The 25,705-nt window shown below is 43.4% G+C and overlaps 1 protein-coding gene across 5 annotated transcripts in view; it reads right to left on the reverse strand.

The window, feature by feature from the left end:
• Nucleotides 1–19,508, reverse strand: part of GRM7 (glutamate metabotropic receptor 7) — a 751,085-nt gene extending 731,577 nt beyond the window's left edge. For all 5 annotated transcript variants that reach the window (XR_011468069.1, XR_011468068.1, XM_070390696.1 and 2 more), the window contains exon 1: nucleotides 18,851–19,508. Coding sequence is in view for 3 of the 5 variants with exons in the window: in XM_070390696.1 (XP_070246797.1) it covers nucleotides 18,851–19,369 (519 nt within the window). In the remaining 2 variants the exon portion in view is untranslated. The remainder of the gene's footprint in view (nucleotides 1–18,850) is intronic.
• Nucleotides 19,509–25,705: the final 6,197 nt, after the last annotated feature.

Raw genomic sequence — 25,705 nt, forward strand, 5'->3', positions numbered from 1 at the left:
ATGAATTCAGGCAGGGGAAATGGATGGGGGATATCTAACAGATTTGTTCAAAGACATTTTGGAAAGAAAAAAATCATAAAAATGTAGAGAGAGGAAAAAAATAGCAAAAACATGAAATGACTTTTGGTCCCTAAGTGGATTTTATTTCAGACAGATTCACATTGCTTGTATATGTACCATAAAACTTCTCTGTCCACTTCTTCCAGAATTTTCGAAAGCCTGACAGAACATCTGCAGAGAGAGGACGTCATTCCAGCATAATCAACAGCAAGTTACTAAATTAAGATCAAAATGTCCTTAACCTTGGACATTTTTCAAAGAGTTTTTAGAAGAAAGAAGCTCTCTGGGGGGTAGTATAATTATATAATTGTACCCTTTCTAAGAGGCTATTTACAGATAAGTAACATATCCTTACCATTCTTCAAAGTAAAATACATGTAATAAAATAGTTTGGAGGTATTTGTTTGGGACAGTGGGAAGGAGATCTGGGCAGACAGTGTTAGTGGCCTAGTCAATAACCACCCTCTCCTCATTCCTTGCTATTAGAACCCTGAGTTAGGAGGTACTGTTATCCTTAAGGCTGAAGAGGCTAGTTTACATCCCTAGCTGATGAGATCTCTGTGCATTGGCTCATGATTTTGGCAGACTTCCTCCCTCCCTCCCTCCCTCCCTCCCTCGCCCTGTGCCTGAATGGTTGGAACACTGTTGGAGATTCATCTGTTGTCTTGGAAGGAAGGGGATCACAGAGACACGCCAGAGATGTGGAAGCTGGAAGAATGTCTGTTGTTGACATTCTTCAGCAGCTGAATTAATATTAGAGGGACCAGCTACCTACAGGAAAGTCTCTTATTCATTTTCTGTTTGTTCGGCCAAACTCATTACTAACAGATATGGAATTCTGACTTCGCATTTCTAGAACCCTTTCCAGCACCCCATAGTCATACTCCTGTTCTAGACTCCTGATAATCAGACAGGCTAAGGGTAGATGTGTGGGGAGGGCAAGTTCCTCTGGAAGCCCAGATATACACCCCCTCCAAAAATAGGGAGCAAGTATTTATGTCCACTCATCCTACTATCTACACTCGGGGGGCATTCCCATCAGGAAGCCTTGGTTGACAACCTCCCATCCTCTCTGTAAGCAGAATGGTTAACAGCGTGGGGATCAGACTTCCTAGATTTGAATACCTAATCTGTGACACAGAAATTTAGGACTTGGCCAAATTAATACTTTCTCTAGCTTCCCATGCAAAATGGGGACACGTAGTAGCACCTGCATACCTTATGAAAAAGATTAAATGAGCTAAAATTCTTGTCATTTCTCTGGGTCAACCCATTCTAGTTACTATTATTACCAATACTAGAGGCCTGATGCACGAAATTCATGCAAGAGTAGGCCTTTGCAGCAGCCGCAGCAGCTGCCTCGAGCCCCGGCTTCGTCCGGAAAGTTGTCAGTTCAGTTGATTTACACATTATGCTTTTATTATTATAGATAATTTAGGGTATTACCATCTTGCCATCCTGTGGTTCCCTGTGCCTGTCTCATTCATGACATGCACAATCCCAGACGGCAGACTTTCAGGTGCTTTCCACAGACAAGTGGTTCTCCAAGTATGGCCCCCGGGCCAGCAATGCCAGCAACGCGTTGAGAACAGTGAGGAATGTAAACTACTGACCCAGAGACTCTGGGGGAGGAGCTGGGACTGTGTGCTTTTACAAGACTCTCATGCCAATCTGATGCGCACTGAAGGACAACCGAGAACATCCATTTGTCTCAGGCTCTTGGAGATGTTCACCAAAAATAAAGTTCCCAGGACCTTAAACCCATCCAGCTGGAGAAGGGGTCCAGGAATCTGCCTGGTTAGTGTGCCTGCCAGGACCCTTCAGCACACTAAGGCGTGAGAATCCCTGCCACCTTTTTTTTTTTTTTTAATTCTCACCTGAGTATATTTTTCCATTGATTTTTAGAGAGAGTGGAAGAGGAAAAGACAGAGAGAAACATCAATGTGAGAGAAACACATCGACTGGTTGCTCTTGCACATGGGAGGAGCCTGCAACCTCAGTACATGCCCTTGACCGGAATCAAACCCTGGACCCTTTAGCCCACAGGCTGACACTCAATCCACTGAGTCAAACTGGCCAGGACAATCCCTACCACTTATAATGTGTGATTCACTGTCTGTCTTCTCAGTGAACTTTACAGTCTTGCAAGGAATTTCCGTGAAGATGTGTTGTTGCTTATATTATTTATGATATTATTATTACTGTTATTATTATTGAATCTCTAGTGTTCAGTGCCGTCTCAGATACGAAGTAGTTGCTCATTAAACAAGTGTCTCAAAGGTCTTAGCAGAGCTTCAAGATTAACTCGTTCAGAGAAGAAATACTACACATTCAGAAAAAGCACCCTTTGAATGCTTTATTCTTTGCATTTCCTTGCCATTTTCTTAGTTGTGATCATTTTGAATAATGCCTCTCCTTTCTAATTTTCACTTTTTTGTGTTTCAGTCAGTGTTTGTGATCTTTAATCACACAGATGGGAACAGATAAATACAATTAAATGTTTATTTTTCAAAACTTAACAAAAGGTAGAAATGAAATTTAAATAATTAGACTTTCAAATGATTTATTGGTATGTTTGTAATTCCATATTTCTGATGCTATTAAAGATTAAAACTGTACTGAGATGTTTGAAACATGCTGTATGGGTATTAAATGAATTCAAGTTTGTGTAAAGTGAAAGAAATATTTGCTCCAGCAAATACATCTGCAGATATAAAATCCATAACCACACATCTACAAAAAAGCATGTTATTGAATTAAATATGATTGACTATTTTCTTGTGTGGGTGTGTATGTGTGTCTGCTAATAATTTCATTTGTTACTGTTAGCAGAAGTCAAATTATATATATATATATCTCCTAAATTTAAAATTGTTTACATATATAAACAATTTTGTATGAACAATTTTAAATTGAGGGAAATATTTAAATATTTATAGCTAACATTTTAAACTAAAGAAATCATATCCAATGGCCTATTTCCCCCATGAATCGTAAAGGAACAACATTTTCTACTCCTAGCAGTGGAATGTCAGTCTACCTCACTGGTCACTGAATGAGCACTGGTTGAAAAAGCGTTTGTTTAGCCAGTGATGTACTTATTGGGGTATGCTAGGCTCTAGAGCAGTGGTTCTCAACTTTCCTAATGTCTCGACCCTTTAATACAGTTCCTCATGTTGTGGTGACCCCCAACCATAAAATTATTTTCGTTGCTACTTCATAACTGTAATTTTGCTACTGTTATGAATCGTAATGTAAACATCTGATATGCAGGATGTATTTAGGCGACCCCTGTGGGGTTGTTCGACCCCCAAAGGGGTCGGACCCACAGGTTGAGAACCACTAATCTAGAGTCTTCCTCAAGAGCTGGCCCATCGGAGGAGTAAGAAGGTACTTGTTTAGTTTGTAAAAAGCAGGAGTAGTTGGGGATGGCAGGTCCCTACAGGCTGATGATACATGATGTCACACATACATAGTACCAGCAAGCCCATGACTGCACCCACTTTCCCTGTCAAAACCAAAAGCCTTCCTAGCATTAATTCCAGGCAAAAACAGTAAGATCCAGGTGTGCTGCTGAACCATGGCATCAAGATGCCTGTGAATTAATGTGAGGATGCCTTGCTTGGTGTGGCACAAGCGAGTCTCTCAGCACCAAAGCTCTCCCCCATACATAGCAGGCAAGCCAGGCCAGGCTTCTCGGACCGCTATGGAAGGGGCACTCACTCTACCATGATGTTCCCTGCACATAGTAGACATTCAATGTATGCTGAATGAATGAATGAATGAATGAATTGGTGTCATAAAGCAGACATCGTATTTATCTGAGAAAAATACCATTCAATAGGTTGGAATTCTTCCCTATTTCTCCTTATCCCTGCAAGCTTGAAACCAGAACTACAATTATAAAAAGTTATAGCTTAGGAAATTATAGAAACTATCTGGTCCACTCTCACAGAGGTACACAACTTTAATCTCGTGAGGAAAATCACTGATTTGGGAGTCAGAGAGACCTGAGTCCAAGCTCCCCTTCTACAATATTTTTTAAAAAGTATTGCCTCTTTTAAATTTAACACAGCCTTAATAGTTTACTTATAATTTTTATTTTAAAATTATTTTTAAAAGAATAGCTTATTGATTCTTAGAGGAGAAGGGAGAGGGGAAGAGAGAAAAACATTTGTGTGAGAGCACAACATGGGTCAGCTGCCTCCTGCATGTCCCCTACCAGGGATTGAACCCACAGCCCGGGCATGTGCCCTGACCAGGAATGGAACTGGCAACCTCCTCGTGCACGGGACGATGTTCAACCAACCGAGCCACATAGCCAGGGCCACTTCTACCAAATGTTAATGAGCAAGCAATCACTGCTGAGGCTCTGATCCATGTGTGCATTATAGGCAAAAATAACAACAATTATAATAGCACAAATTTTTACCGTATGACTATCAAGGGGTTAAATGACACAACCCATTTGCAATGGTCAGCAAAGTACCTTCACCTTGTAAGGAAGCACTCAAGACATTAGCTAATTAATATTAACAGGGAAGAGATGAAAACAAAACTCAGGGAATTGTCTCTCCTACCCCTGTGGTCTCAGTGGCCACAATGACTTTCTTCCATTCAACCTATTCTCTTTCCAATTAAGACTAAAGAAAAGAACATGAACAAATTAGGATAAACACTTTGAAAGTAGTTTTATACCTCCTGAATGAATGGATTACACAAATTAAACAATTGATTACTTCTGCAGAAAGATGAAAAAACTCAGTCCCTTATGCCAGTCCATGAGAAAACCAATTTATGGCTCTGAGGTGCACCTTTCCAACCAGCTCACCCCGTCTCAAATGACATCCTTGTAAACAGAAAAGTCACCAACACATAATCAACAGCCTAAGGTTTTTGTTTTTTTAATATATTTTTTATTGATTTCAGAGAGGAAGGGAGAGGGAGATAGAAACATCAATGATGAGAGAGAATCACTGATTGGCTTCCTTCTGCACGCCCCCTTACTGGGGATTGAGCCCACAAATCCCCACCCCTCACCCCGCATGTGCCCTTGATCAGAATGGAACCTGGGACCCTTCGGTCCACAGGCTGACACTCTATCCACTGAGCCAAACTGGCTAGGGCAATAGCCTAAGTTAAATGCTAGTGAAGCCTCATAAGTTCGATAGAGAAAACTCAGGTTTATTATTAAATGTTAAAACAAGGTAATATGAAGTACTTAACCTAAAAAAAGTTACCTGAAGATCCAGAACTGCTATAATAATCCTATAAAAATAATCAGCTAAAATTTATTTTTAAAGTTTTTCAATAAATTCAATAAAAATGGAAATAATTAAAAAGTTTTCCTTACAAGAAAGCATTTTCTGTGTAACTTTTAAAGAACTGTTGTTGAACACAATTCAACAAAACTCAAATGAGTAACTGAGGAAGGCCTACACTACACGCCACAGGAGACAATTGTACTTCAGTGTGAGTAAGACCCTATACTTGACCTCCAATAAATTAACATTAAATAGATCAGATGAGTCATATACAGAACAGAAAAATAGAAAAAGGGCAAGGTAAGTACCAAAAGGAATGGGGGGGGGGGGGGATTCTTAACAAAATAAAACATTAGTTAGTTGATTCTGAAAAGGTTTAAGGGAGTAGGTTCCTCTTTTTAATAATATATATTTTTAAGTTATTTTAGAGAGAGAGGAAGGAAGAGGGATAGAGAGATAGAAAGATCTACTGGGGATGGAGCCTGCTACCCAGGCATGTGCCCTGACTAGGAATCGAACCATGACCTCCTGGTTCATAGGTCAATGCTCAACCACTGAGCCATGTAGGCCAGGCTAGGTTCCTTTTGGTCTTTCAAAAGGTCCCCCTCTCTCCCTTCCAGCAACCAGGTGAGGGTAGCATGGGGACTAGAGGGATATGATGATTGAGAATCGTCTCTACTTACTGCAGTGGCTGGAAGATTTTCTTACCACGGTGTGGTATTATAATAATACAGGTGTTGGTAAAAGTAGGTTCATAGGTGTCCATATGGAAAATAATATAGCAATTAGTAAATAATTATACAAGAATAAACTCTCTGTTTCGTGCACTTACAACTGTAAACCTACTTTTGTCCCACCCTGTATTTCAGGACTCCTGAGGTCAGAGAAATAGGAGGTTGAAATCCTGGCTCCACCTCTTGCTACATTTCAAGTTGCTTATCTTTTCAATACTTCAGCATCTTTATCTATAAACTGGATTAAAAAACAAACAAAAAACAACAACTCCAATCTGAATGTGAAAACTGCCTGACATATGCATGTACAGGGCTAAGTTTGGTGCCTGGCATACAGAGCGTGCTCCGTGTGGTGTGCCAACGATGGTGGCAGTGGGGGCATGGACTCTGTCCCCGAACTGGAAGTGCACTTGAGGAGACCCTGGGCTCAGGAGGCTTTGCACACAAGCAACTCTTGATCAATGCAAGCTGCCGTCCAAAGGATTATGTGCGATCTGGGAAAAGGAAGGGCCTCAGGTTTGTTCAACTCCTTAATAACATTAGCAGTGGTAGTGGTCATGGAAGCTAAACTTTATTAGGTGCTGACAGTATGCCCAACGATGTGCTGCATGCTTTGAGAGAATTTACTCATTTATTACTCACAACAATGCTCTGCAGTAGATCCTAACAGTATAACCCCTTCCTTTCCAGACGTACAGTGGGGCTCAGAGAGTTTACACCTAAGATCGCACTGTCAGTGTGTGATGGCAATGAGTTCAAAGTCAGTCTGTCTGACTTGTTCTGAATCACAGAACTATACAAGTCAACATTGTTCCTTTTGCTGGATCTCCTGAAGCTTGAGTATTTCACTTTTTCCTCTGGATGAAGAAGAGAGAAAATCCTCTCTCCTTGACCCTGCTTGGCCTCAACATCCAACTGCCCTTCTCAAAACAGGAATTGTTTAAAGGAGCAGCAATAAATGGTGTCCATGGTAAAGCCCCCTTGATGAGTTGGCAGTAGGGGCCAGATACCAGCGGAAGCAATTGCTCTGTCACAACTCTACCCTTGTACAGAAACATGACAGGAATGGGGTTGGAGACCAGTGGAATGAGTCATTAAAAAGATAGTGATAACACCTGGGATGATGATGATACTGACAACAATGATAATAATGAACACCACAATGATAAATAAGCCTCACTGTGCTCTAGGCACCGTATTAAGAGCTTGGCAATGGTAATCTCATTTAACCTTGAAAAAAGTCTTATGAGGATGGAATATCATCATGATTATTTTACCAAAGGGAATACTGAGGCCCAGGTAATCAGGTAAACTGCCCAAGCTGATATGGTTATCAAGTGGAAAGCAGGGATTTGAACTAAACCCAGCACCTACAGTCTTAGCCATTATGCTATATTGCCTCCTGAAGATAGAGAAATTCCAACAATCTTTCCCATAACCCACTCCTACACTCTAAACTGAAATAAATCCGGAACAAAAAAGAGAGCAAGCTTGGAGAGTGGGAGCTCAGGGAGTGCCAATCATTCCAACACAATGGTCTTTGCTAGTAAGATACAATTCCTGTGATAACTTTCTCAACCAATTATCAAGAAACAAGAAACAGAGATTGTAAGTCCCTGCTTATGACATTGGGCCTAAGTATTTCAGAAAATGTAGACTCAGTAGGCATACGCCTAGTAGATTTTTCCCACTTATCAAATCCAAAAGTAATAGTTCATTTTCATTTCACTTTTCATAGTTACACTCTTCTCATGCTTGTATTCATCTCTGGCCTCCTCCTTTCTCCATTTTTGTAGAGAAAGATGCTAAATCTTTCTGTGGTGTGTTAGAAGAGTGAGGCATGGTGCCCCAGTGGTTTTTTAAATCTTAATTATATTATGCCAACTCTACTGAATTTAATTGAATACAAAATTACACAATTACCCTCTGTTCTGTTTTTCAGATGCTATATTTTGATAAAATTTACTACATGCTGCTCCTCCTGCACACTAGAAATAGATGTGTGTTGATCTAAAATTTGTTATAATTACAATTAAAATATGGTTTACATAATGATAGTGTTAAAATGAAATTACAGATTTGCAGAGACATTGTGGTCATGTGTTTATTTTTTATCCTCTTCCGAGGATATGTTTTCCAATAATTCTAGAGAGAGAAAGGGAGAGGGATGGAGAGAGAGAAAAACATCAATCAGTTGTCTTCTGTATGAGCCTGGATCCTGAGTATGTGCCTTGACTTGAATGGAACATATGCCCCCACATCAGGGATGTTTTTTGTTTTTGTTTTTAAGTTTAAGCACATGTTTAAACCAATATCTGGTAGCCAAATGAATATGGACAGAATTTTGGTTTCCCTACAAAAGCTGTTCAAGGATTTGCAGACATCCAAAGGGAACTCAAAACCATGAATAAAAATTTCCCTGCCATGCTTTCAATTCCAAGTAGCTATCCATATGGTTACTATAAGTATAAGACATTACTTTTCCCACTTAAACTCTGATGTATATCAGGGATGCAAATTCTCCACTGAGTTTGATGAGGCATAAAATAATTTCACTAAATTAGATTGTTCACAATTTCTTCTAATTAAAGAGGTACCCTATCACAACTAACTTAAACCTACAAAATGTGGTTGTGCCCACAATATCTGAGTGAAAGGTATGTGTCACACACACTATTACAACAATTTACATCATTTTGTTCAGTTTTACTGTGAATACAAACTGGAGTGAATACAAACTAGGGTTTGAGCTGCATGATTCCACTTATATGCATATATTTTCCAATAAATATACAGTCAGCCCTTTGTATCCAGGAGTTTCGTATCTGTGGATTCAACCAATGATGAATTGAAAACAGTACTTTTGATCTGCGATTCCAAGTCCACAGAGATGGAGGGCTGGTGATATGCATTGTTTCACACATTTTAGAAAAGGGACTTGATCATCCATGAATTTTGGTATCTGTGAGGGTCCTGGCACCATTCCTGCACAGATACCGAGGGAACACTGAGTTTTTGGTGAGTGAGAAGTTATATGTGGACTTTGGACTGTGCAAGAGGGTTGGTGCCCCTAGTCCCCATGTTGTTCAATGCTCAATTGTACAGGATTTTTTTTTCCATATAATTATTTTTAGCTAATACTTATTAAATAAATGTTTTGAGAATAGAGTGTTAATCACATTACTTCATTTAATCTTTATAATGACATTTCCATGTAATCATTCTTAATATATTTTATTAAAATGTATCCTTAGTCTAGACCAGTGGTCGGCAACTACGGCTCATGAGCCACATGTGGCTCTTTGGCCCCTTGAGTGTGGCCACGAAGTTTCAATTGCACTGTACGTGCGCAACTGCATGTGGTATTTTGTGGAAGAGCCACACTCAAGGGGCCACAGTTTGCCGACCACTGGTCTAGATCTTTCTTAGAACTGCAGACTTGCTCATACAACTGCATATTCAACATCTCTACTTGGATATCAAGGAAACATCTCAAAGCCCAGCTGGCATGGCTCAGTGGTTGAGCATGGACCTATGAACCAGGAGGTCATTGTTCAATTCCTGGTCAGGGCACATGTCCGGGGTTGCAGGCTCGATCCCCAGTGTGGGGCATGCAGGAGGCAGCCGATCAATGATTCTCTCTCTCTTCCTCTTTGGAATCAATAAAAATATATATAAAACAAACAAACAAAAAACATCTCAAATTCTGTATCTCCAAAACTGATCTGCAGTCCCTCAAGCATGTTTCTTCCTAAGCCTTTTCCTTCTCAGGGGATAGCAAATTCACTTTTCCATTGACCCAGGCCCCAAATCCTGCATTCGCCCTTGCCCCATTTCTTCCTTTCCCGTCTGCATTCCCTTCCTAGGAAATGCTGTCACACCTTCCAAATCTGCCACTTCTTGGAACATCTGCTAATATGCTGGCACAAGCCACCAACATCTATCTTGTAGACACCAGTAATTGCCTCTTGAGATTCCACCTGATTCCACTCTTTCTCCCCATCCTCAATACCACAGGTAGACTTATTCTAAAACAAGAGAGAGGTCATGCACACCTGTGCTAAAATCCTACCACTGCCTACATTTAGAGTAAAACACAAAATGCTTGCAATGGCCTTCAAGGACCTACCCCATCTACCCCATCACATCTCTGATCCCAAGCCCTCCTGCTGCCCCTTCCTCCCCACTCACTTACTCAGACCTCCCTGATATTCCTCTAACCCGCCAGACATAATTCTACCTTTGATTTTTGACACTGCTTTCAGGGTATGGTCTCCCCCAAATCCCTCTGACAACTCCCCCACTGCAAGTCTTTATGAAATCTATCCTGGATTCCTTACTTAAAATTAGAATACACCCCTCCAGCACTCACAACCAAATACTCCTCAGTGCTCCAGAGTCTTTTTCTTATCCAGTCGCACTCACCAGCTTCTAAGATACCCTATGCTTGATCCATAGCACTCATCTGTTTCCACTTACACTGCTGGAATACTATACAGCAATGAAAACGAATAAACTGCTCCACGCAGCCGTTACACAGATGCATACACCAGGGATAGAAGCAAGTGACCAGCAGAATTAAGAGCCCAGGTGGGACCCTGTGACAGTGTAAGCTGAGAGGGAAGAGAGAGCGAGAGGAGGGAGGGAGAAAGAGAGAGAAGAGAAAGAGAGAGAGAAATAAAGAGGAAGGAAGGAAGGAAGGAAGGAAGGAAGGAAGGAAGGAAGGAAGGAAGGAAGGAAGGAAGGAAATAAAAAGGAATAAAGAGAAACAAAGAGAGAGCTCTTCTTTATTTTATTCATGATAGGTCCAAGCATGTAGAACCGTGTGCATATAAGGATGCTTAATAAATATTTCTGGAAAAATATAGATGAGGAAACTAACAGTAAAGGTCAAAAAGTTTAAGCAACTTCCTCAGGTTTAACTCCTTTTCTGTAGCTAGAAAAGGGCCACAATGGAATCCAAACTTGGGGCTGGCCAGCTTTGCAGCCTGCTGCTCTCAGCCTCCTCACTATCTTAGGTCCATGGACTTCATGATCTGCTTGAAGCATTGCCACGGGAATTCTCGTTCCACTGAGTAGCATCACTAAAGTGCCTGTTTCTTCTCTGTGTGTTCATTTTCCATTTAAACAAAACAAACAGAAAGGTGGAATCCAGCATGGATTATTATGGTACTTTTATAGCAAATTTAGCAATAGTGACAGCTAAGCAAGAATATCATTTAATGATAGCATAATAATAAAATAATAACATTAAAATGTCTTGAATACTCATTGCATGCTAAACTTGGCGCTAAAATATTTCCATGCATGTTTCGTGCAGTCCTTACAATTATTCAATCAGGCAGGAACATTTTTATTAGCCCCATTTCAAAGATAAAGAAATTGATGAGGCCCAGCCTGTGTGGTTCAGTGGTTGAACATCAACCCATGCACCAGTTTGGGTTGCCGGCTCAATCCCCAGGACGGGGTGTGCAGGAAGCAGTCGATCAATGATCAGTTTCTCTCTCATCGATGTTTCTCTCTCTCTCTCCCTCTTCCTTCCTCTCTCTCTAAAATCAATAAAAACATATTTATAGAAAAGATATTGATGAAAGAGGTGTGGTACTTGTTTGATCATAGTCAGACAGGTAATAAGTGGTGAGTATGAATTCAGGTCTAACTCCAGAATTTTACTCTTAACCCCTACATGAAAATTCCAGTAAGTCCTTGGATAGAAGTGTGTTTTCTACTAGAAAACACCCCCCCACCCATGTCTGCCTATGTGAACCACTTCAGAACATAATTCATTTTAAACCATGATAAAAATGTTAAAATAGGACTTTAATAAACGGGCATATTTACATCCAAATGATAATGCAGAAAAGCAGTCTGAGCCCTTCGTGTGGCTTCCTTGCTATCTTCCATCAAGACCAGGCAAAAACTATCAGCAGCCACACAATGAAGAAAGCATAACACCCGGAGATGGAGAATTCTGTAAATGACCAATTATAAAACTATTACACTGCAGCACTTTTATAGCAACAGGCAAAATAATCCATTAAACTGAAAATTCTCTTGCTCCTCACTCTGCGGCCCACACAAACATTCATGTTGCATTTATTAGGATGTATTTCCTGTGCTCTTCAACTTGACTTTCAGCAATTGTATTAATACAGTCCTCTCACTTTGCACATACATCTGAATGATGGATTTCCCCACTGGAGGTCTGCAGAAAGAGCGGAGTGAATGAAATCAAGTTTAAGAAGAGCCATCATAATCCATAATGATGGGCACTGAATCAGGACAAAGAGAAGCATCTTTGCTCATTTATTTGAATGAAAAGTCTACTGAATATTTATTGCCTGCACACAGGGCTACCTGTTGAATGATGAAGAACCGGTATCTTTCAATTTGGAGGTGTGTACTCAAGTTTCTATAGACCCACAGACTTAATCTTGTTTTAGAATAGAAAATATGATATCTTTCTGTAAACAGATGTGGTTAAGCAATCAGCATCTTTGATGTGTTTAAGCCACTATAACTCCAGGGAAGGCAAAGCTATAATTATTTTAAGCATTTCTGCGTTTGTACAACCCAGCAGCATGCTTAGTGGCTAAAAACCTGAGTATTGTCAGGCAAATCTAAGTCTGAATCTAATCTTTGACACTTACCTGCCATGTGATTTGAGGTTTTGAGAATCACTTTCTTCAGCTGTACAACAGGGAGGAAAATATGCCCTTCACAGGACTGTTGTCAAAACTAAATGAGATGAAGTATTTATAGTACACTGCATAGTAAAAACTCAAATTATTTTTATGGTCACTACTACTGTTATCGAAAAGAAATGAGAACTTCTGATCTCTTAAAATAAGGTATGTGTCCTGTATCATTGAAATCACATGCATTTTATTTTTGACCTTATAACTTCGATCCAAGAAACATTTAGTAGAAAATATAACTGAAAGGAGGTTCCTTGTCAACCATGGAAATTAACAACGTTAAGTGTGCTGGCAGAATACTCTTCTTGGATAAATATTTTCCTGTAAGAAGATTTTATGGTTTTGTATTTTTATTAAGTGCATAAAACATATATATTTACTGTGCCAACTGGCAAAAGGTCCATTAATTAATTAGTCTGACTATGTGTTACATAAATGTCCTCTAAAATAGTAATCAAATGTGCAGGTTAGTTGTTGCGAAGGTGTGTTTAGCACTTTTCTTTTCTGCCTGTTTAAAGTAAAAAGGGTGAGAAACAACCTTAGGCTTGATGCTTACTATAGAGTGACTCCAGGTGAAATGCACTTCGTACTCATTATGCCATAAAAATGCTTCTGTGCCCCGGGGACAGCAACAAAAGATTGGCTTTAATGAAAGGAACCAAGCATGACTCTAAAGCTTCCAAATGGAAGGCCTATAGGCTGCAGTTTACATCAGAAAGTGTCTGCCTTCTCTCTTAACTGCATCAAGATGGGAAACGCTGGAAGCTCAAACAGTGAATGTTGGGAAGAGTGGGAAAGGATGCGAAGTTTTGAATATCCCAACCCTGGGCTAGAAGAATTATATCAAAAGTAAAGAAAATATCAGGTATGATTTTTTGTCGTTAATCTTCACCTGAAGATATTTCTTCCAACTTCTTTAGAGAGAGCAGAAGGGAGGGGAGAGACAAGAAGAGGGAAACATCAAAGTGAGAGAGACATTAATTGGTTGCCTCCCGCATGTGCCCCTGCATCCCAACCAGGGCCGGGATAGAGCCTGCAACCAAAGTATGTGCCCTTGACCAGAATCGAACACACAACCCTTCATTCCCAGGGCCGATACTCTAACCACTGAGCAACCGACTAGGGCTGTCAGATATGATTTGTCACTTGATTTCCAGTCAGCAGACCTTATATAACATCAGGAATTAGATAGGAAATTGGCTGTTGTAGCTATGATACTTTCAGTTGCTTTCAACATGGCTGAAAGGAAATCTTAAAAACAAACAAACACCCCACAAGTATTGGAGATTTAGGGATGCAGTTATGAGTGGGTTGGGTTTGGGAGTTCCAGAATGCCATCAAGGCTCCGCCTCTCTCCATCACTTAGCCTTGCTCAGCGGCATGCCTTTTTTTTCTACAGAAAGTCTCCCCAGCTTGGAAGTTCTGGGAAGAAAAGACAAGTTGTCAATTTTTCTTTGACTAAAAATCTTGGGGAGCATTCTGATAGGCGGAGCCAAAGTCAGATGCCTACATCTGAACCAGTCATCCCTGGGGCCATGGAGGAGGCAGAATGCCACTGTTGGCAGTTTTCCAAAAGAAAAGCCTGGTATTTGTGCAAGATGAAAGGGATAGGACACTGAATAATGAGAGCTATGCGTGCTACTATAAACTCCGCCATTCTTACTCCCTGCCCGGGTCATAACCATGCAGTAAGTTGACCTAGGAGTTTATTTTCCTCATCACTAGCTTTAGTGTGTGTGTGTGTGTGTGTGTGTGTGTGTGTGTGTGTATCATGAAGGAGCACATGAGTAAAATAATAAGGGAAAAGTCTGAATATGGGAAATCAGCTAGACTAATATTTACAAAGATGTGAATATGTATCCTTAAAATGTTCCTCTAAACTCACTCAAATGTTCAAAGTGGAAGCTGGAAATACAAGGTTATGGGGTTTTGACAAGAGCAAGCTTTCTCCAAGCGAAACTATGGACACAACGAGATGTCTTATACAGTTGAATTAAAGGCATCCACTATGTCAATGATGCTTGAAGGAAAGATGTCTAAAGACATCCTGACTGAATGAGTATGTACACATAAAACACACGTGAAGGTCTCTTCAAATACAGTACGTGCCTATCTCTCTTCCTTCCCTCTCTGCTCTTTTAAAAAATGCCCCTTTAAAAATTGCCCACTCACCATCTGTTAGGTAAATTTCCTGAAACAGTAAATGTGGAGGCAGAGATTGTTATAGAAACTATTCCAAATGGCATTGACACCTATATTTATGAAATTTTAAAAAGAGTAAGTTGAAGTTACTTTAAAAACAACAACAACCACTATAATAATACCATACCAGGTACCCAATTTATCCAATTACATAAGATAGATAGATGATAGATAGATAAGAAGAAAACAGGAAGAAAGAACACTAGGTATAATGTTACCCTAAAAGTCTGAGATAATATTTAAGGTTCAATGGACAAAAAGGAAACATTGACAAATATACAAATGCATTTCACTTATGGTATAAGGGCCACAGGTTTAGATTGTCAACATCCTCCAGCAGTCAAGTGGATACTTTTTCCATTGAGTTGCTGTTGAGGGAACAAAACTGAAACAGATGCCATTCAATTCCAAGTCTACAGCTCAGACGATGACACTACACATGAAATATGGCTCGTTCAGACCCAGGATGTAGCAAGAGTAATTTATACTCTCAGAGTATTTGCTCTCAAGTCAATAGCAGAGAAGCCTTGAATAAACACATTCCCATTACTTTCCACTATAATAGATCTTACTTATAGCCCATGAAACAGTGGTCAGGGGATTTAGCCTCTGGGCACTGTCTTACATAAGCTCTCTACTTTTAGCCATCCCCGCTCGGTGATTATTTTCAAAATATGTTACTCATAGTCAATATTAATTTGCATTTAATCTTTCTTAGCATCAGAGAGTATTATTTTGTACAGGCTCAGAAACAAATCTCCAGAAATTCCTCCCCGATGCTTCTTTGAGGCTGAAAATGCATTGCAGGGCAGTAACAGTGACTTAATTATAGTTGGCAGAGCCTGGCCACACACTAATTTCATTAGCCTCAAATTCCTGGATTTGTAAGACCCACTGGATATGAATCCTGCCCTCAGACATGTCACTTACTAACCAATTCAGTGTGCAGATAGAGGAGAGGGAGAGAGAGACTTGCTCAGCTTACATCTTCGGTCCGGTACACCAGCAGGCAAGTGAGGATTTGAAGTCATAGACACTGTCTACATCTGAGTAGTCATTCTCGCCCAGGTCCTAACTGTCAGAGAGGAACTTCATTCCAGGCTTTGCTGGCAACAGCAGCATTTGTCACATCTATTACTATCTCATTACTCCCTCCTGCTCCCCAGCGCTTAGCAACCCACATTTGAGTCACTAGGTATTCCTTCCCTAAAGCCTAGAAGCTTCTCTCACCATACATTTCTGTCTTAAATGATAGGTCTGGCATGGTCCCCACAGCAACCCACAGGGACTGGGGAAAAGAGAACTAGAATTCAATCATTTAGAGGAGTTTCATTTTTATAGGACAATCTTAATTGAGCTGAACCCAGCAATCCCAGAGAAGATTCACCTCCCATTCTTTTCCTCTCTCCCTAAATTGACTGTGCCTTTGAACAATGGGCCTGGATACCACTATTCTCTCTATTCATTTTGCAAGTTTACACAGTCTGGAAGCTGAGGGTTGGATTGCATGCCAGGAGCCTCTAAGATCACATGCAAAAAAAAAAAAGCCGCTATATATTCCAAAGGGGCAGCGTTTAACCAGGATGCGCACACGGACAGTTACATCCAGCTTGCAGCACACGCTACAAGTTGATGCATTCCTCCTCCTACCAGCCTCTTCTCAATAAACGCAGGTGAAAACTGGGGGCCCCTTTCCCCCCAGCTGCTCACTCCAACATGAATAGCTGCAATTTGCAAATTAGAGGAAAATGACAGTGTTTTCTCTGAATGGCTCTGCTCCCAACCCACACTGCTATCACTGGCATCCGGCTCCTTTCCTGCCCAGCCCAGGGATGGAGGAACTCAATGTAAGGCAGGCTGCTTCTTTCCTCACAAGTGTCTCAGAGTCACACACCAGAAGAGGAATCAGCTCCCCCTGGAACCTTGCTCAGCAACAGTCCTTCCACTGAGTCTGCAGCTTCTCTCTGGACTTGAACATTTCACTCTTTTTGTCTGTCAGGCCCATCTGCAGGACTGCCCTGCTCCCAGTGAAGACAGAAACAGGCAGCAACATAGTTTAAATATGCTAAACACCAAACACACCTTCAACCCCCCGGGCTCTGGACAAAACCTGTGAATTGCCCCGGGGATTCCCAGGTGATCTGACTGCATCCTCTCCCAGGGTTCTGCCCTCAAGTTGTCTAGCCTGAAGCTCAGGGATGAAGGTAGCACCGGCTTCTGGGTTTTGCTTTGAATAACTCAAGCTCTTCCTAAAAGCGTCAACTCAGAGTGCAGGCTGCCCCCAAAGCACTTCTGGGTTTGCAAACATCTAGGGATCTTCAGGATCCCTACTCAGGAGGGGTTAGGGAGGCTCAGACCTCAGAGAGGCCAAATCAGGCTGCAGCCTTGGAAGGCACCCCTCCTTCTGGCACAAACACAAACTTCACACTCCCGGGAGCTGATGTGGTGACAGCTTGAATCTCACAAGGAGTCCCCTCCAGAAACCCAACATCCTGAGGAAAAGCCCGGGAGAGGGAGCCAATTCCTTAACAGGGGCGCGAAAGGGCACCAGAGTCAGCCCGAACACCTGGAGAGGGATTAGCGGGGTCTGGGCACCACGGGCAGGGAGAGAGCTGGCTGTGCATCAGGCAAGGATCGCCTCAAGACAGCGATGGACACAAAACTCGGAGGTGGGGGCAGAGGGATAAGAGAGGCAGAAACTGAAAGGGAGGGTAAAACATAGAGAAAGAAAACAAATCAGGGAGAAAGGAGAGAAAGATACTCAGCGAGAATCATGGAGAGATAAGGAGAAGGCAACCCGCAGTCTCAGACCCTCAATTTCTTCACCCCAAAGCCATCCGTTATACCCAACGCAGCAGGGGAGCAGCGGGGCAGCGGCTGCGGGAGCGCAGGCCAGGGAGCTGCGGTGGAACCCACCGCTCAGGGGCCCCAACCGCCTTTCTGGTTGCCCTCTGGCGCCCGGAGCCCGGAGCCCGGCAATCGCGGGCCTGGCTCAGTGCGCCCCACTCACTGCCTCGCTCCCGGCCCTTCTCGCCCGGCTCCGGAATCCTTCTGGGAGCTGAGGACTGGGGATGGGGTGGGGAGGGGGCCTGCGGAGGGAAAGGGCGGGCGGAGGGATGAGGCAGCGAAAGCGATTCTGTTTCGCAGTTAGCATGAGCTCATCCTAGCTCTGAAGTGGAAGGAGTGGAAAGCTGATCGCCCAGCTCCTGCCAGTGGCCGGGCTGCAAATGCCATTTAGACGGTGCCAACATGGGCACCCCGCAAATCGCCGGGGGGTCACGTCTGAGGGTGGCCTCTCCCCACCTGGGGAGTGTCGCCTGGGAGACAGGCTACAGGTCGGGAAACCCGACCCGCGAGAGGTGGGCAGTGAACACCCACAGGCTGGCCCCGTGTAAGTAGTGCCTCCCTAGCTCTTCTCGAATTTTGCCCGAGGCCGCTGGGACTCGCGGGGCGGCTCGGGGGCCCGGAAGCCGGGGAGTTGAGAAATGCCCGGGTTCCTGGCGTCTTCTCATCTTTCACACTCCATGCGCCTACCCCGCTCGCACGGGAGGCCGGCACTTTACAAGCCTGTTTTCGGAGCATATTTCACTCTAATGCAAACCCATTTAAATCATCGCCTTGTTTTTCGCAGATTGCTTCTTGTAAATGGGGCCATAAATCCAGGATGTCAAGCCGGATGGAGTGAAGCGCAGACAGGGGAGAGGTGGAGGGGAAGGAACCAGGCAGGGAGGGTGCCTCCTCGGGCGGGTGGAAGGGGGTCGGCAGGACCTCCGGGTGGAGGTGCGCGGAGGCTGACCTGACCCCGCAGCCCTGGAGTCCAAACCAGCTTTTCTCGGGATCAACAGCGCGGGGAGGAACGGCGCGCTCTGCCCCGGAGGGAGCGCCCCCCTACCTGGAAAAGCCTCAGGATGTTGGCTACCATGATGGAGACGGAACTCCCCGAAGCCCCAATCACTCCAACTACTTTCTCCGGCTTGACGAACACCGGGGGCTCGCCGTTGGTGCAGCGCACGTCGGAGGTGTCCTTCTGGATGAGCGCCTGGACGAAAGTGAGCGACTGTTCCAGCGCGTAAGTGTCCCTGGAACAAGTGTCCAGGATCCGCGCGCCCAGCGTCACGTTGGGCAGCAGGTTGGGATCGCTGTTGATCTGGTCCAGGGCGTATAGCATCGCTTCCAGCCTGTGGATCCCGTTCTCCCTCTTGATGTCGCCGCAGGGCACTCCGCTGGGACCCTTGGCGTGCACTGGGAACAGCCCCCCGAGGGTGACGTCCCCCTCGATCCGGATGGAGTGCGGGGCGTACATCTCCTGGCCGCGCGCCGCCGCCGCCAGCGCGCACAGGAGCACCTCCAGCACGCAGCAGGGGAACTTCATCAAAGTCAGGGCGCGGAGCAGCTGCCGGAGCTGGACCATGCTGCTCCGGCTGCTCCGGCTGCTCCGGCGGCTCCGGCGGCTCCGGCTTTGGCAGCGGCGGCGCTGGAGGGTGCGGTGGCGGGCTCGCTGGGGTCCGGGCTCCTCCGTGGGATGAGCTCCTCGGGGAAAGCCCGGAGGCTCCTGCTGTCACAGAGGGTGGGGGCACCCGGGGAGGGGCGGCAGGAGAGTGTGGGGGGTCCCGCGGCGCCTGCCAGCTTGGGGTGCCGTGCGCGCTCGGGTTCGCCAGCCGGCGCTCCGCACGGGCGCTCTCTGGCTTGCCGCTGGAGCTCTTCAACAGCCCAACACTGGGGAGAGGGCACGGATTGCTATCGCTTTAAATGGTCGTTCGGCTCCCTCTCCACCTCCTCCTCCCACTCCCTCCCTCCCTCGCTAGCTCCTGGTCTATCCCCACCCTTCCCAGTGCCCGCCCTCCCCACTGGTTTGCATCATCACGCAGGGAGGGGCTGCGTGCTGAGGAAAGGGGGGGACTGGGTGGGCGGCTGGCATGTGGGGGGGGGGGGCGGGTGGAGTGCCTGCGATTGGGAGTTTCTAGGTCCTCAGGGAATCTAGGGATTTCAGGTCGCAGGCCAGGGATTCTGGCCCCCATCTCTCTGTAGAAGCCTCTTGATCCTCGCCTGCACCCACACGCACCGGAGGCATCAGCCCCGGGATGGGAGTAGGATGTCTGGTGCTGACAGCTCCCGCCCGACCTGGAGTCCGGAGCCGGCTGTCAGCTCCAGGAGAATGGGAGTCTCGCAAGTGGTGGAGGGAAGGGCCAGGGAAAGACCGTCTCTACCGCTGATTCCTCAGTGCCAGTTTTTCTCAAGAAAAACGTACATACACACAGGAGCCTGATTCATGACTTATGGAGCCTTTACCCAGAGACTTCTCCGGGCCAGGCACAGGCTCCCTGTAGGGAAAGATGCCAACAAGAACGTTAGGAATGGAAGGAAGTACATGCTTGGTCTTCAGGGTATACTGGGGCCAGAGCCGGATGAACCAACCGAAGCAGCTCCTAAATCTGTGGTGGGAACCTCAGACTCCCCCTTTTTCTATTTCCCTGGCAAGAGATGGAAGGACTGAGAACTCTGCAGAGCCCACTTCCTTCTCAGGTGCTGACAGGTGTAAGGCTCCCTCCTACCCGTTTCCAGAGACGCCTCTGGCTGGTGACAGGTTCTGGAGGGCAGGAAAGGCAGAAAGGCGGGCCAGTAGGAGGAAGAAAGCCAGGCAGACAGAAGTCTCCTCAGTGATTCCGGATGCCTTTCTCTCCAAATCAGGATGCCAGAGCAGGTTGCAGGGCAATTAAGAAGCTCTTTTTCAAAGGTGTCCCTGCAGGCCCAGCGCAAACTTGGCCATTAAAGCAACAAGTGGCCCTACTTCCTATATAAGGAAAGGTGATGTCTCTGTCCTTGGGGACCAGAGTGCACAGAGGCAGGTTAACCCAGCTCTTCAGGAGGCTTTGTGTTGGAGTGCAGCAAAGCTCTATTGCACAGATTCGAGGGTGAGAGAAAACCAGAACCAAGGCTAGACCTTGTTTTGTTGTCAATCCTCACCTGAGGAGAATATTTTCCATTGATTTTTTTTTTTTTTAAGAGAGAGTGGAAGGGAGTGACAAGAGAGAAAGAAACATCAATGTGAGAGAGACACATTGATTGGTTGCCTTCTGCACATGTCCTAACCAGGCTGGGGATCAAGCTTGCAACTGAGGTACATGCCCTTGACTGGAATCGAACCCAGGACCCTTCAGTTCTTGGGCTGATGCTCTGTCCACTGAGCCAAACCAGCTAAGGCAAGACTATACTTTTTGTTGTTCTTGTTAATGTACTAAAGAAAGATGACCTTGTACAACACACACACACACACACACACACACCCCAAAAAGTCAGTAGATGGGTAGTTGGTTACCTCTGCCACTAACTCCCTGTGTACCCCTTGGCATTTCTGTTCCTCCGTATGGGTTTTAGTTTCCCCATCTGTAAAATGATGAGATTTAATTGGATGCTCTCCAAGTGATATTTTAACTCCCAAATCCTCTGTTAAAATAGGCCATGTGCCTTTGGCCATGGTGCTCTTTTTAAGCCAACATACTCTGTTGCTTTATATGTAGGAAACCAACGTTGCGATACCCAAAGAACATTACAAACGTTTCCTGGTATAGAGGACTTTTTTTTTTCTTGCCCACCATCTATTCCTCTTTTTCCTAAGGACAGTAGAGACCGTCAATTTCTTTTTGGATATGCCTTTTCTCCATGTTTCAATATTTAAGGTTTGAGAAAAATAGACGCCACTTCCCACAATCCAGACTTGGCTAGTCAAAGCATGGGGTCCTTTGAACTAGAGTGATGATGAGGTTAAGGATGAGAATGGAACTCGACAAAAACCATCCAGGCCTTTCTGAAGTAACCCCTGTGGTAACACAGAGTTACCACTATCCAAGAGACAATCTGTGCATGAGTTAGGGGGAAAAGCCCCGCCCCCCACCCCAAGCCTCAAAACACTTTATGTTTTGGAAAATGTAGTATTCTGATTTTATAAGAACAACATTTTACCGCTATCTTCAAGAAAACAGTGCTGTAATTAGTATGCTAATCTACCATGTGTACAATGTGGTTATCAATCACTTTTAGGTGGGATGTTCTGCTACATAAGTGCATGCTTTGTACAGCCTTACGCTGTGATGGCCCCAGCTCTTCCTGCTGGTCCTGGAGCTCTGTAAGAGGATAAGCAGCCTGTAGCTGTGCCAGAAGCCTCCTCCACAAAGATGGGGAATATTTTAATCTCATAATAAGAGATACAAGAGAGGGAAAAGGAAGAGGGAAGCAGGGATGGGGGCAGAGATAAGTAGAGGCCTGATGAAAAGATTTGAATTCCTGCGATTCAGCCTTGCCTGAAAGATTGCCTCTAGATTTTTCCAATTACATACTATTTTTTTCTCTTGTTCAAAAACAAAAAGATCCTCTTTTAATTCATCTGTTCCAATACACCAGATCAAAAAGGGTGGAACAGCTGAAATAGATACTGTTTGAGGTAGCATCAGCTAATTTGGAAAGATAAAAAGAAGAAACAGAGTAATAGAAAGGTATACTTGGAAACACAAGTACTGTGATCCTATTATTTAGGCATCGGAACTTCAGGCTGTATTTGACAGAGACTAGATGGTTATTAAGTTTTAAATTTAAGGTTGTTTATTAGGAACTTGGTGACAAAAGATATTTGGAGAGCTGATAGCAAGTAATGTCACTTGATTTTTTTTTTTTTTTACCTGCTCATGTCTGGACCCATGTTCTACTCCTCCGTTTTCTTTTCTTTTTTAACATATATTTTTATTGATTTCAGAGAGGAAGGGAGAGGGAGAAAGAGAAACATCAATGATGAGAATGAATCACTGATTGGCTGCCTCCTGCATGCCCCACTCTGGGGATCAAGCCCGCAACCCGGGCATGTGCCCTAACTGGGAATCGGACCGTGACCTCCTGGTTCATAGGTCTATGCTCAGCCAGGCCGGCCGGGCTACTCCTCCATTTTCATTTCATGTCTTGTGATTGCTCAATAAATATACCTTGGCTGACTATTGAATGCTGCCTTATTCTGTGTTCTCTCTAAGCCCTGCTCTTTCTCCCCAAACATCTGGCAGCAGTCATTATCTTCTCATTGCAGTCACCTGTGTGCCTGTCTTGTTTCCCCTGCCAGGTTGTAAGATTCTTGAGGGTAAGGGCTGGGTATTATTTGTCTTTTCTCCCGGACAGGAATGTTTAGAATGGTGTTTAGTACCTAAGAAGCACTCATGTGTTCCACGAATCAGAACTGGTTTTGCCATTGCCCACTGTCTTCATTTGACAGTGACTGAAATATAAAGTGGCAGAGCAGAAGTGATGGCAGATAAATTTCTGTCCTCTTAGTCACAGTATGCAGTTTCCGGAACGTAAAGGATGATTAGTGGGCTTACTAGTAATTTCGCTTTACATAATTTGCATAAGATTTGAACACTCTAACCTTAAAGCTCTCAATCAACTTTAATTGGAAGGCTCTCATCGGTTCTTTGTGACTCCAGTGTCCATTCCTGGACCAATACCTGGGGCCACTGCCATAGCCTGGCTGAGGAAGGACAGAAGCCAGGCACCAGCACCACCTGAACCAAACGGAAAGAGTGATCTGTTACCAGATAAATGGAAAAATGATGCATAGGATCTGGAACTCAATAGGTGACATAGTATTTATTTTTTTGAGATTATCTGAATGGAAAATCTTTGTGTAAGAATGGCTAATCCAAAACTGGGCCAGCCGTTGTTCTAGTGTTATATTTAATTGGAGGAGAATCTAGTTTTAGACACAAAGATGATACACTATAAAATGTGTTCACAGGTTTGGTTCTGTGTAGTTAGTAATCTGTCCTTATGAAGGAATTAATGAAATGTGTAGCTAAAGTTAAGGGCTCAGTCCTAACTTATATTCTTAGTGTTGCATTTTCTTAATCATCTCAGTTTTATTTATTTTCTTTGTTGTTTTCCCCTGCCCATCATCTTCTGCAGAAAATGTCTCCATTTTCAGTTTATAATACAAAGTTATCCTCCTTTGCTGCTGCGAACCCTGTTGCTAATATGCTCCAGCTACTCTTCCATCCTTCATGTAGGTCTCTATCCATAGCTTCCTCCTCCTCCACCCCCACACTCTTACCTTTGATTTGCACTACTGAGTGGAGGTCACTTTTTCTTGGAGAGACAGCAAGAGAAAATATTTTCTAGTTCACCTGTCACGATTTCCTGTCGTATTTATACAACATCTTGTGCCACTTACCCAGCATCTATTTCCTGGTCCCATCTTATGAAAAAAACCAAAACAAAAAACCTGTAATTCTCTACATCCTCTAAGTTGGCAGGAGATGAAATGTTCCTGCTATTCCTTTGGTAACATCATCAGCCATTCCTATGGGATAGAACCCCTCGCCCCCCTGTGTCCATGAGTTGAGATGGCTCTGTCAATATTAATGTCTCACATACCCAAACTCAATTGTAGGCACACATCAAGGGTTGGCAGATCTGACCACCTCCTTCCCCTGCTGAGGTTGAATCACTGAAGGATGGGTAAAGAACCTGTAAGCTAATGTACTGACACATAAAGAAGGCAGAACTATTATTCCTCTTGAATTCTTATTTATGAGGATAGAAACTGGGGCTTCCGGTAGCTGTGTTTCTCACCACATGAATAAAACCTCTCTGAGAATAAAATCAGCCCATATGGAAGCAGATCAAAGGTACAGAGAAAAGTAGAGCCCTGATGAGGTCACCTCACACCCTAGATCCAGCAGTGCCTGAAGTTGCTTTGGCTTCCACCATTACATTTTTACACCCAAATATATTCCATTCTTTGCTTACACTAGTAGTTCATTTAAGGAGGACCTTTCAAAACTGAGGATGCTAATTTAGGTCGTTACTGCTAAAGATAAGCAGATAATGAAAAAAAAAAAAAAACAGCTACTAATTCTTGGATTCCATGGGAATGAACTATAGAAAGTTTAAAACTCTATGACATGGAGTATAATAGTCTTAAGGTAGCTCTTGATGTGAATACAGACCTTGAGCATATGATATAAAATGACAGTGATTTCAAATGACCAGTTGAGCAGAAAGTAAAATTAAGAATTAAGAAGGCTTGAGTATAACTAATAGATTTTTAAATTGTTTTAAAAACACAATTTATATTCATCTCATGATAACAAATACAGCAACAGCATATGTTTTTATATGTATGTAACACATATAAAATATATAGGGTATAATATTTTACCTATCTGAAGTTAGTAGTAATTCTAAAGCAGTGGCGTTTGCTTTATCATTCAGAAAAATCACACCATTGTATTCTTGAAACTTGTTTATCTATGGGCATTGGAGGCATTTGAATCTGCTGGTTGAACCTCATGAATTTCTTGAATTATCCATGACCAGTGTGTGAAGTTTATTCTTTTTCATTCAGCACCTACTATCTATTTGGCACTAAAATGGGCAATTTGTAGACAGCGATTCATTTAATCTCTGCATCAAACCTATAAAGGGAGACTATTATTGTTCTTAACCTAATTTTACACAAAAAATGATTATAATAGCTAACACATCTGGCACTTACTGCTCTAATGGTTGGCACATGTTGATTTTTTCAAATCCTCATAGTTAAGTGCAAATTTATCTGATCGAAACACACATAAGGTAGGTATTATTATCATCACCTCTATTTTTCAGGTGAAGAAATTGAGGCACAGAGTTGTTAAGAGATTTGCTAAGGACATAAAGCTAGGAAGCACCAAAATTCATCTTTGAAGTCAGAAAGTCTATCCCCAAAGTC

The sequence above is a fragment of the Myotis yumanensis genome, unplaced genomic scaffold (assembly GCF_028538775.1).
Source record: "Myotis yumanensis isolate MYYU_CA2020_CCGP unplaced genomic scaffold, mMyoYum1.0.hap1 SCAF_14, whole genome shotgun sequence".
Lineage (NCBI taxonomy): Eukaryota > Metazoa > Chordata > Mammalia > Chiroptera > Vespertilionidae > Myotis > Myotis yumanensis.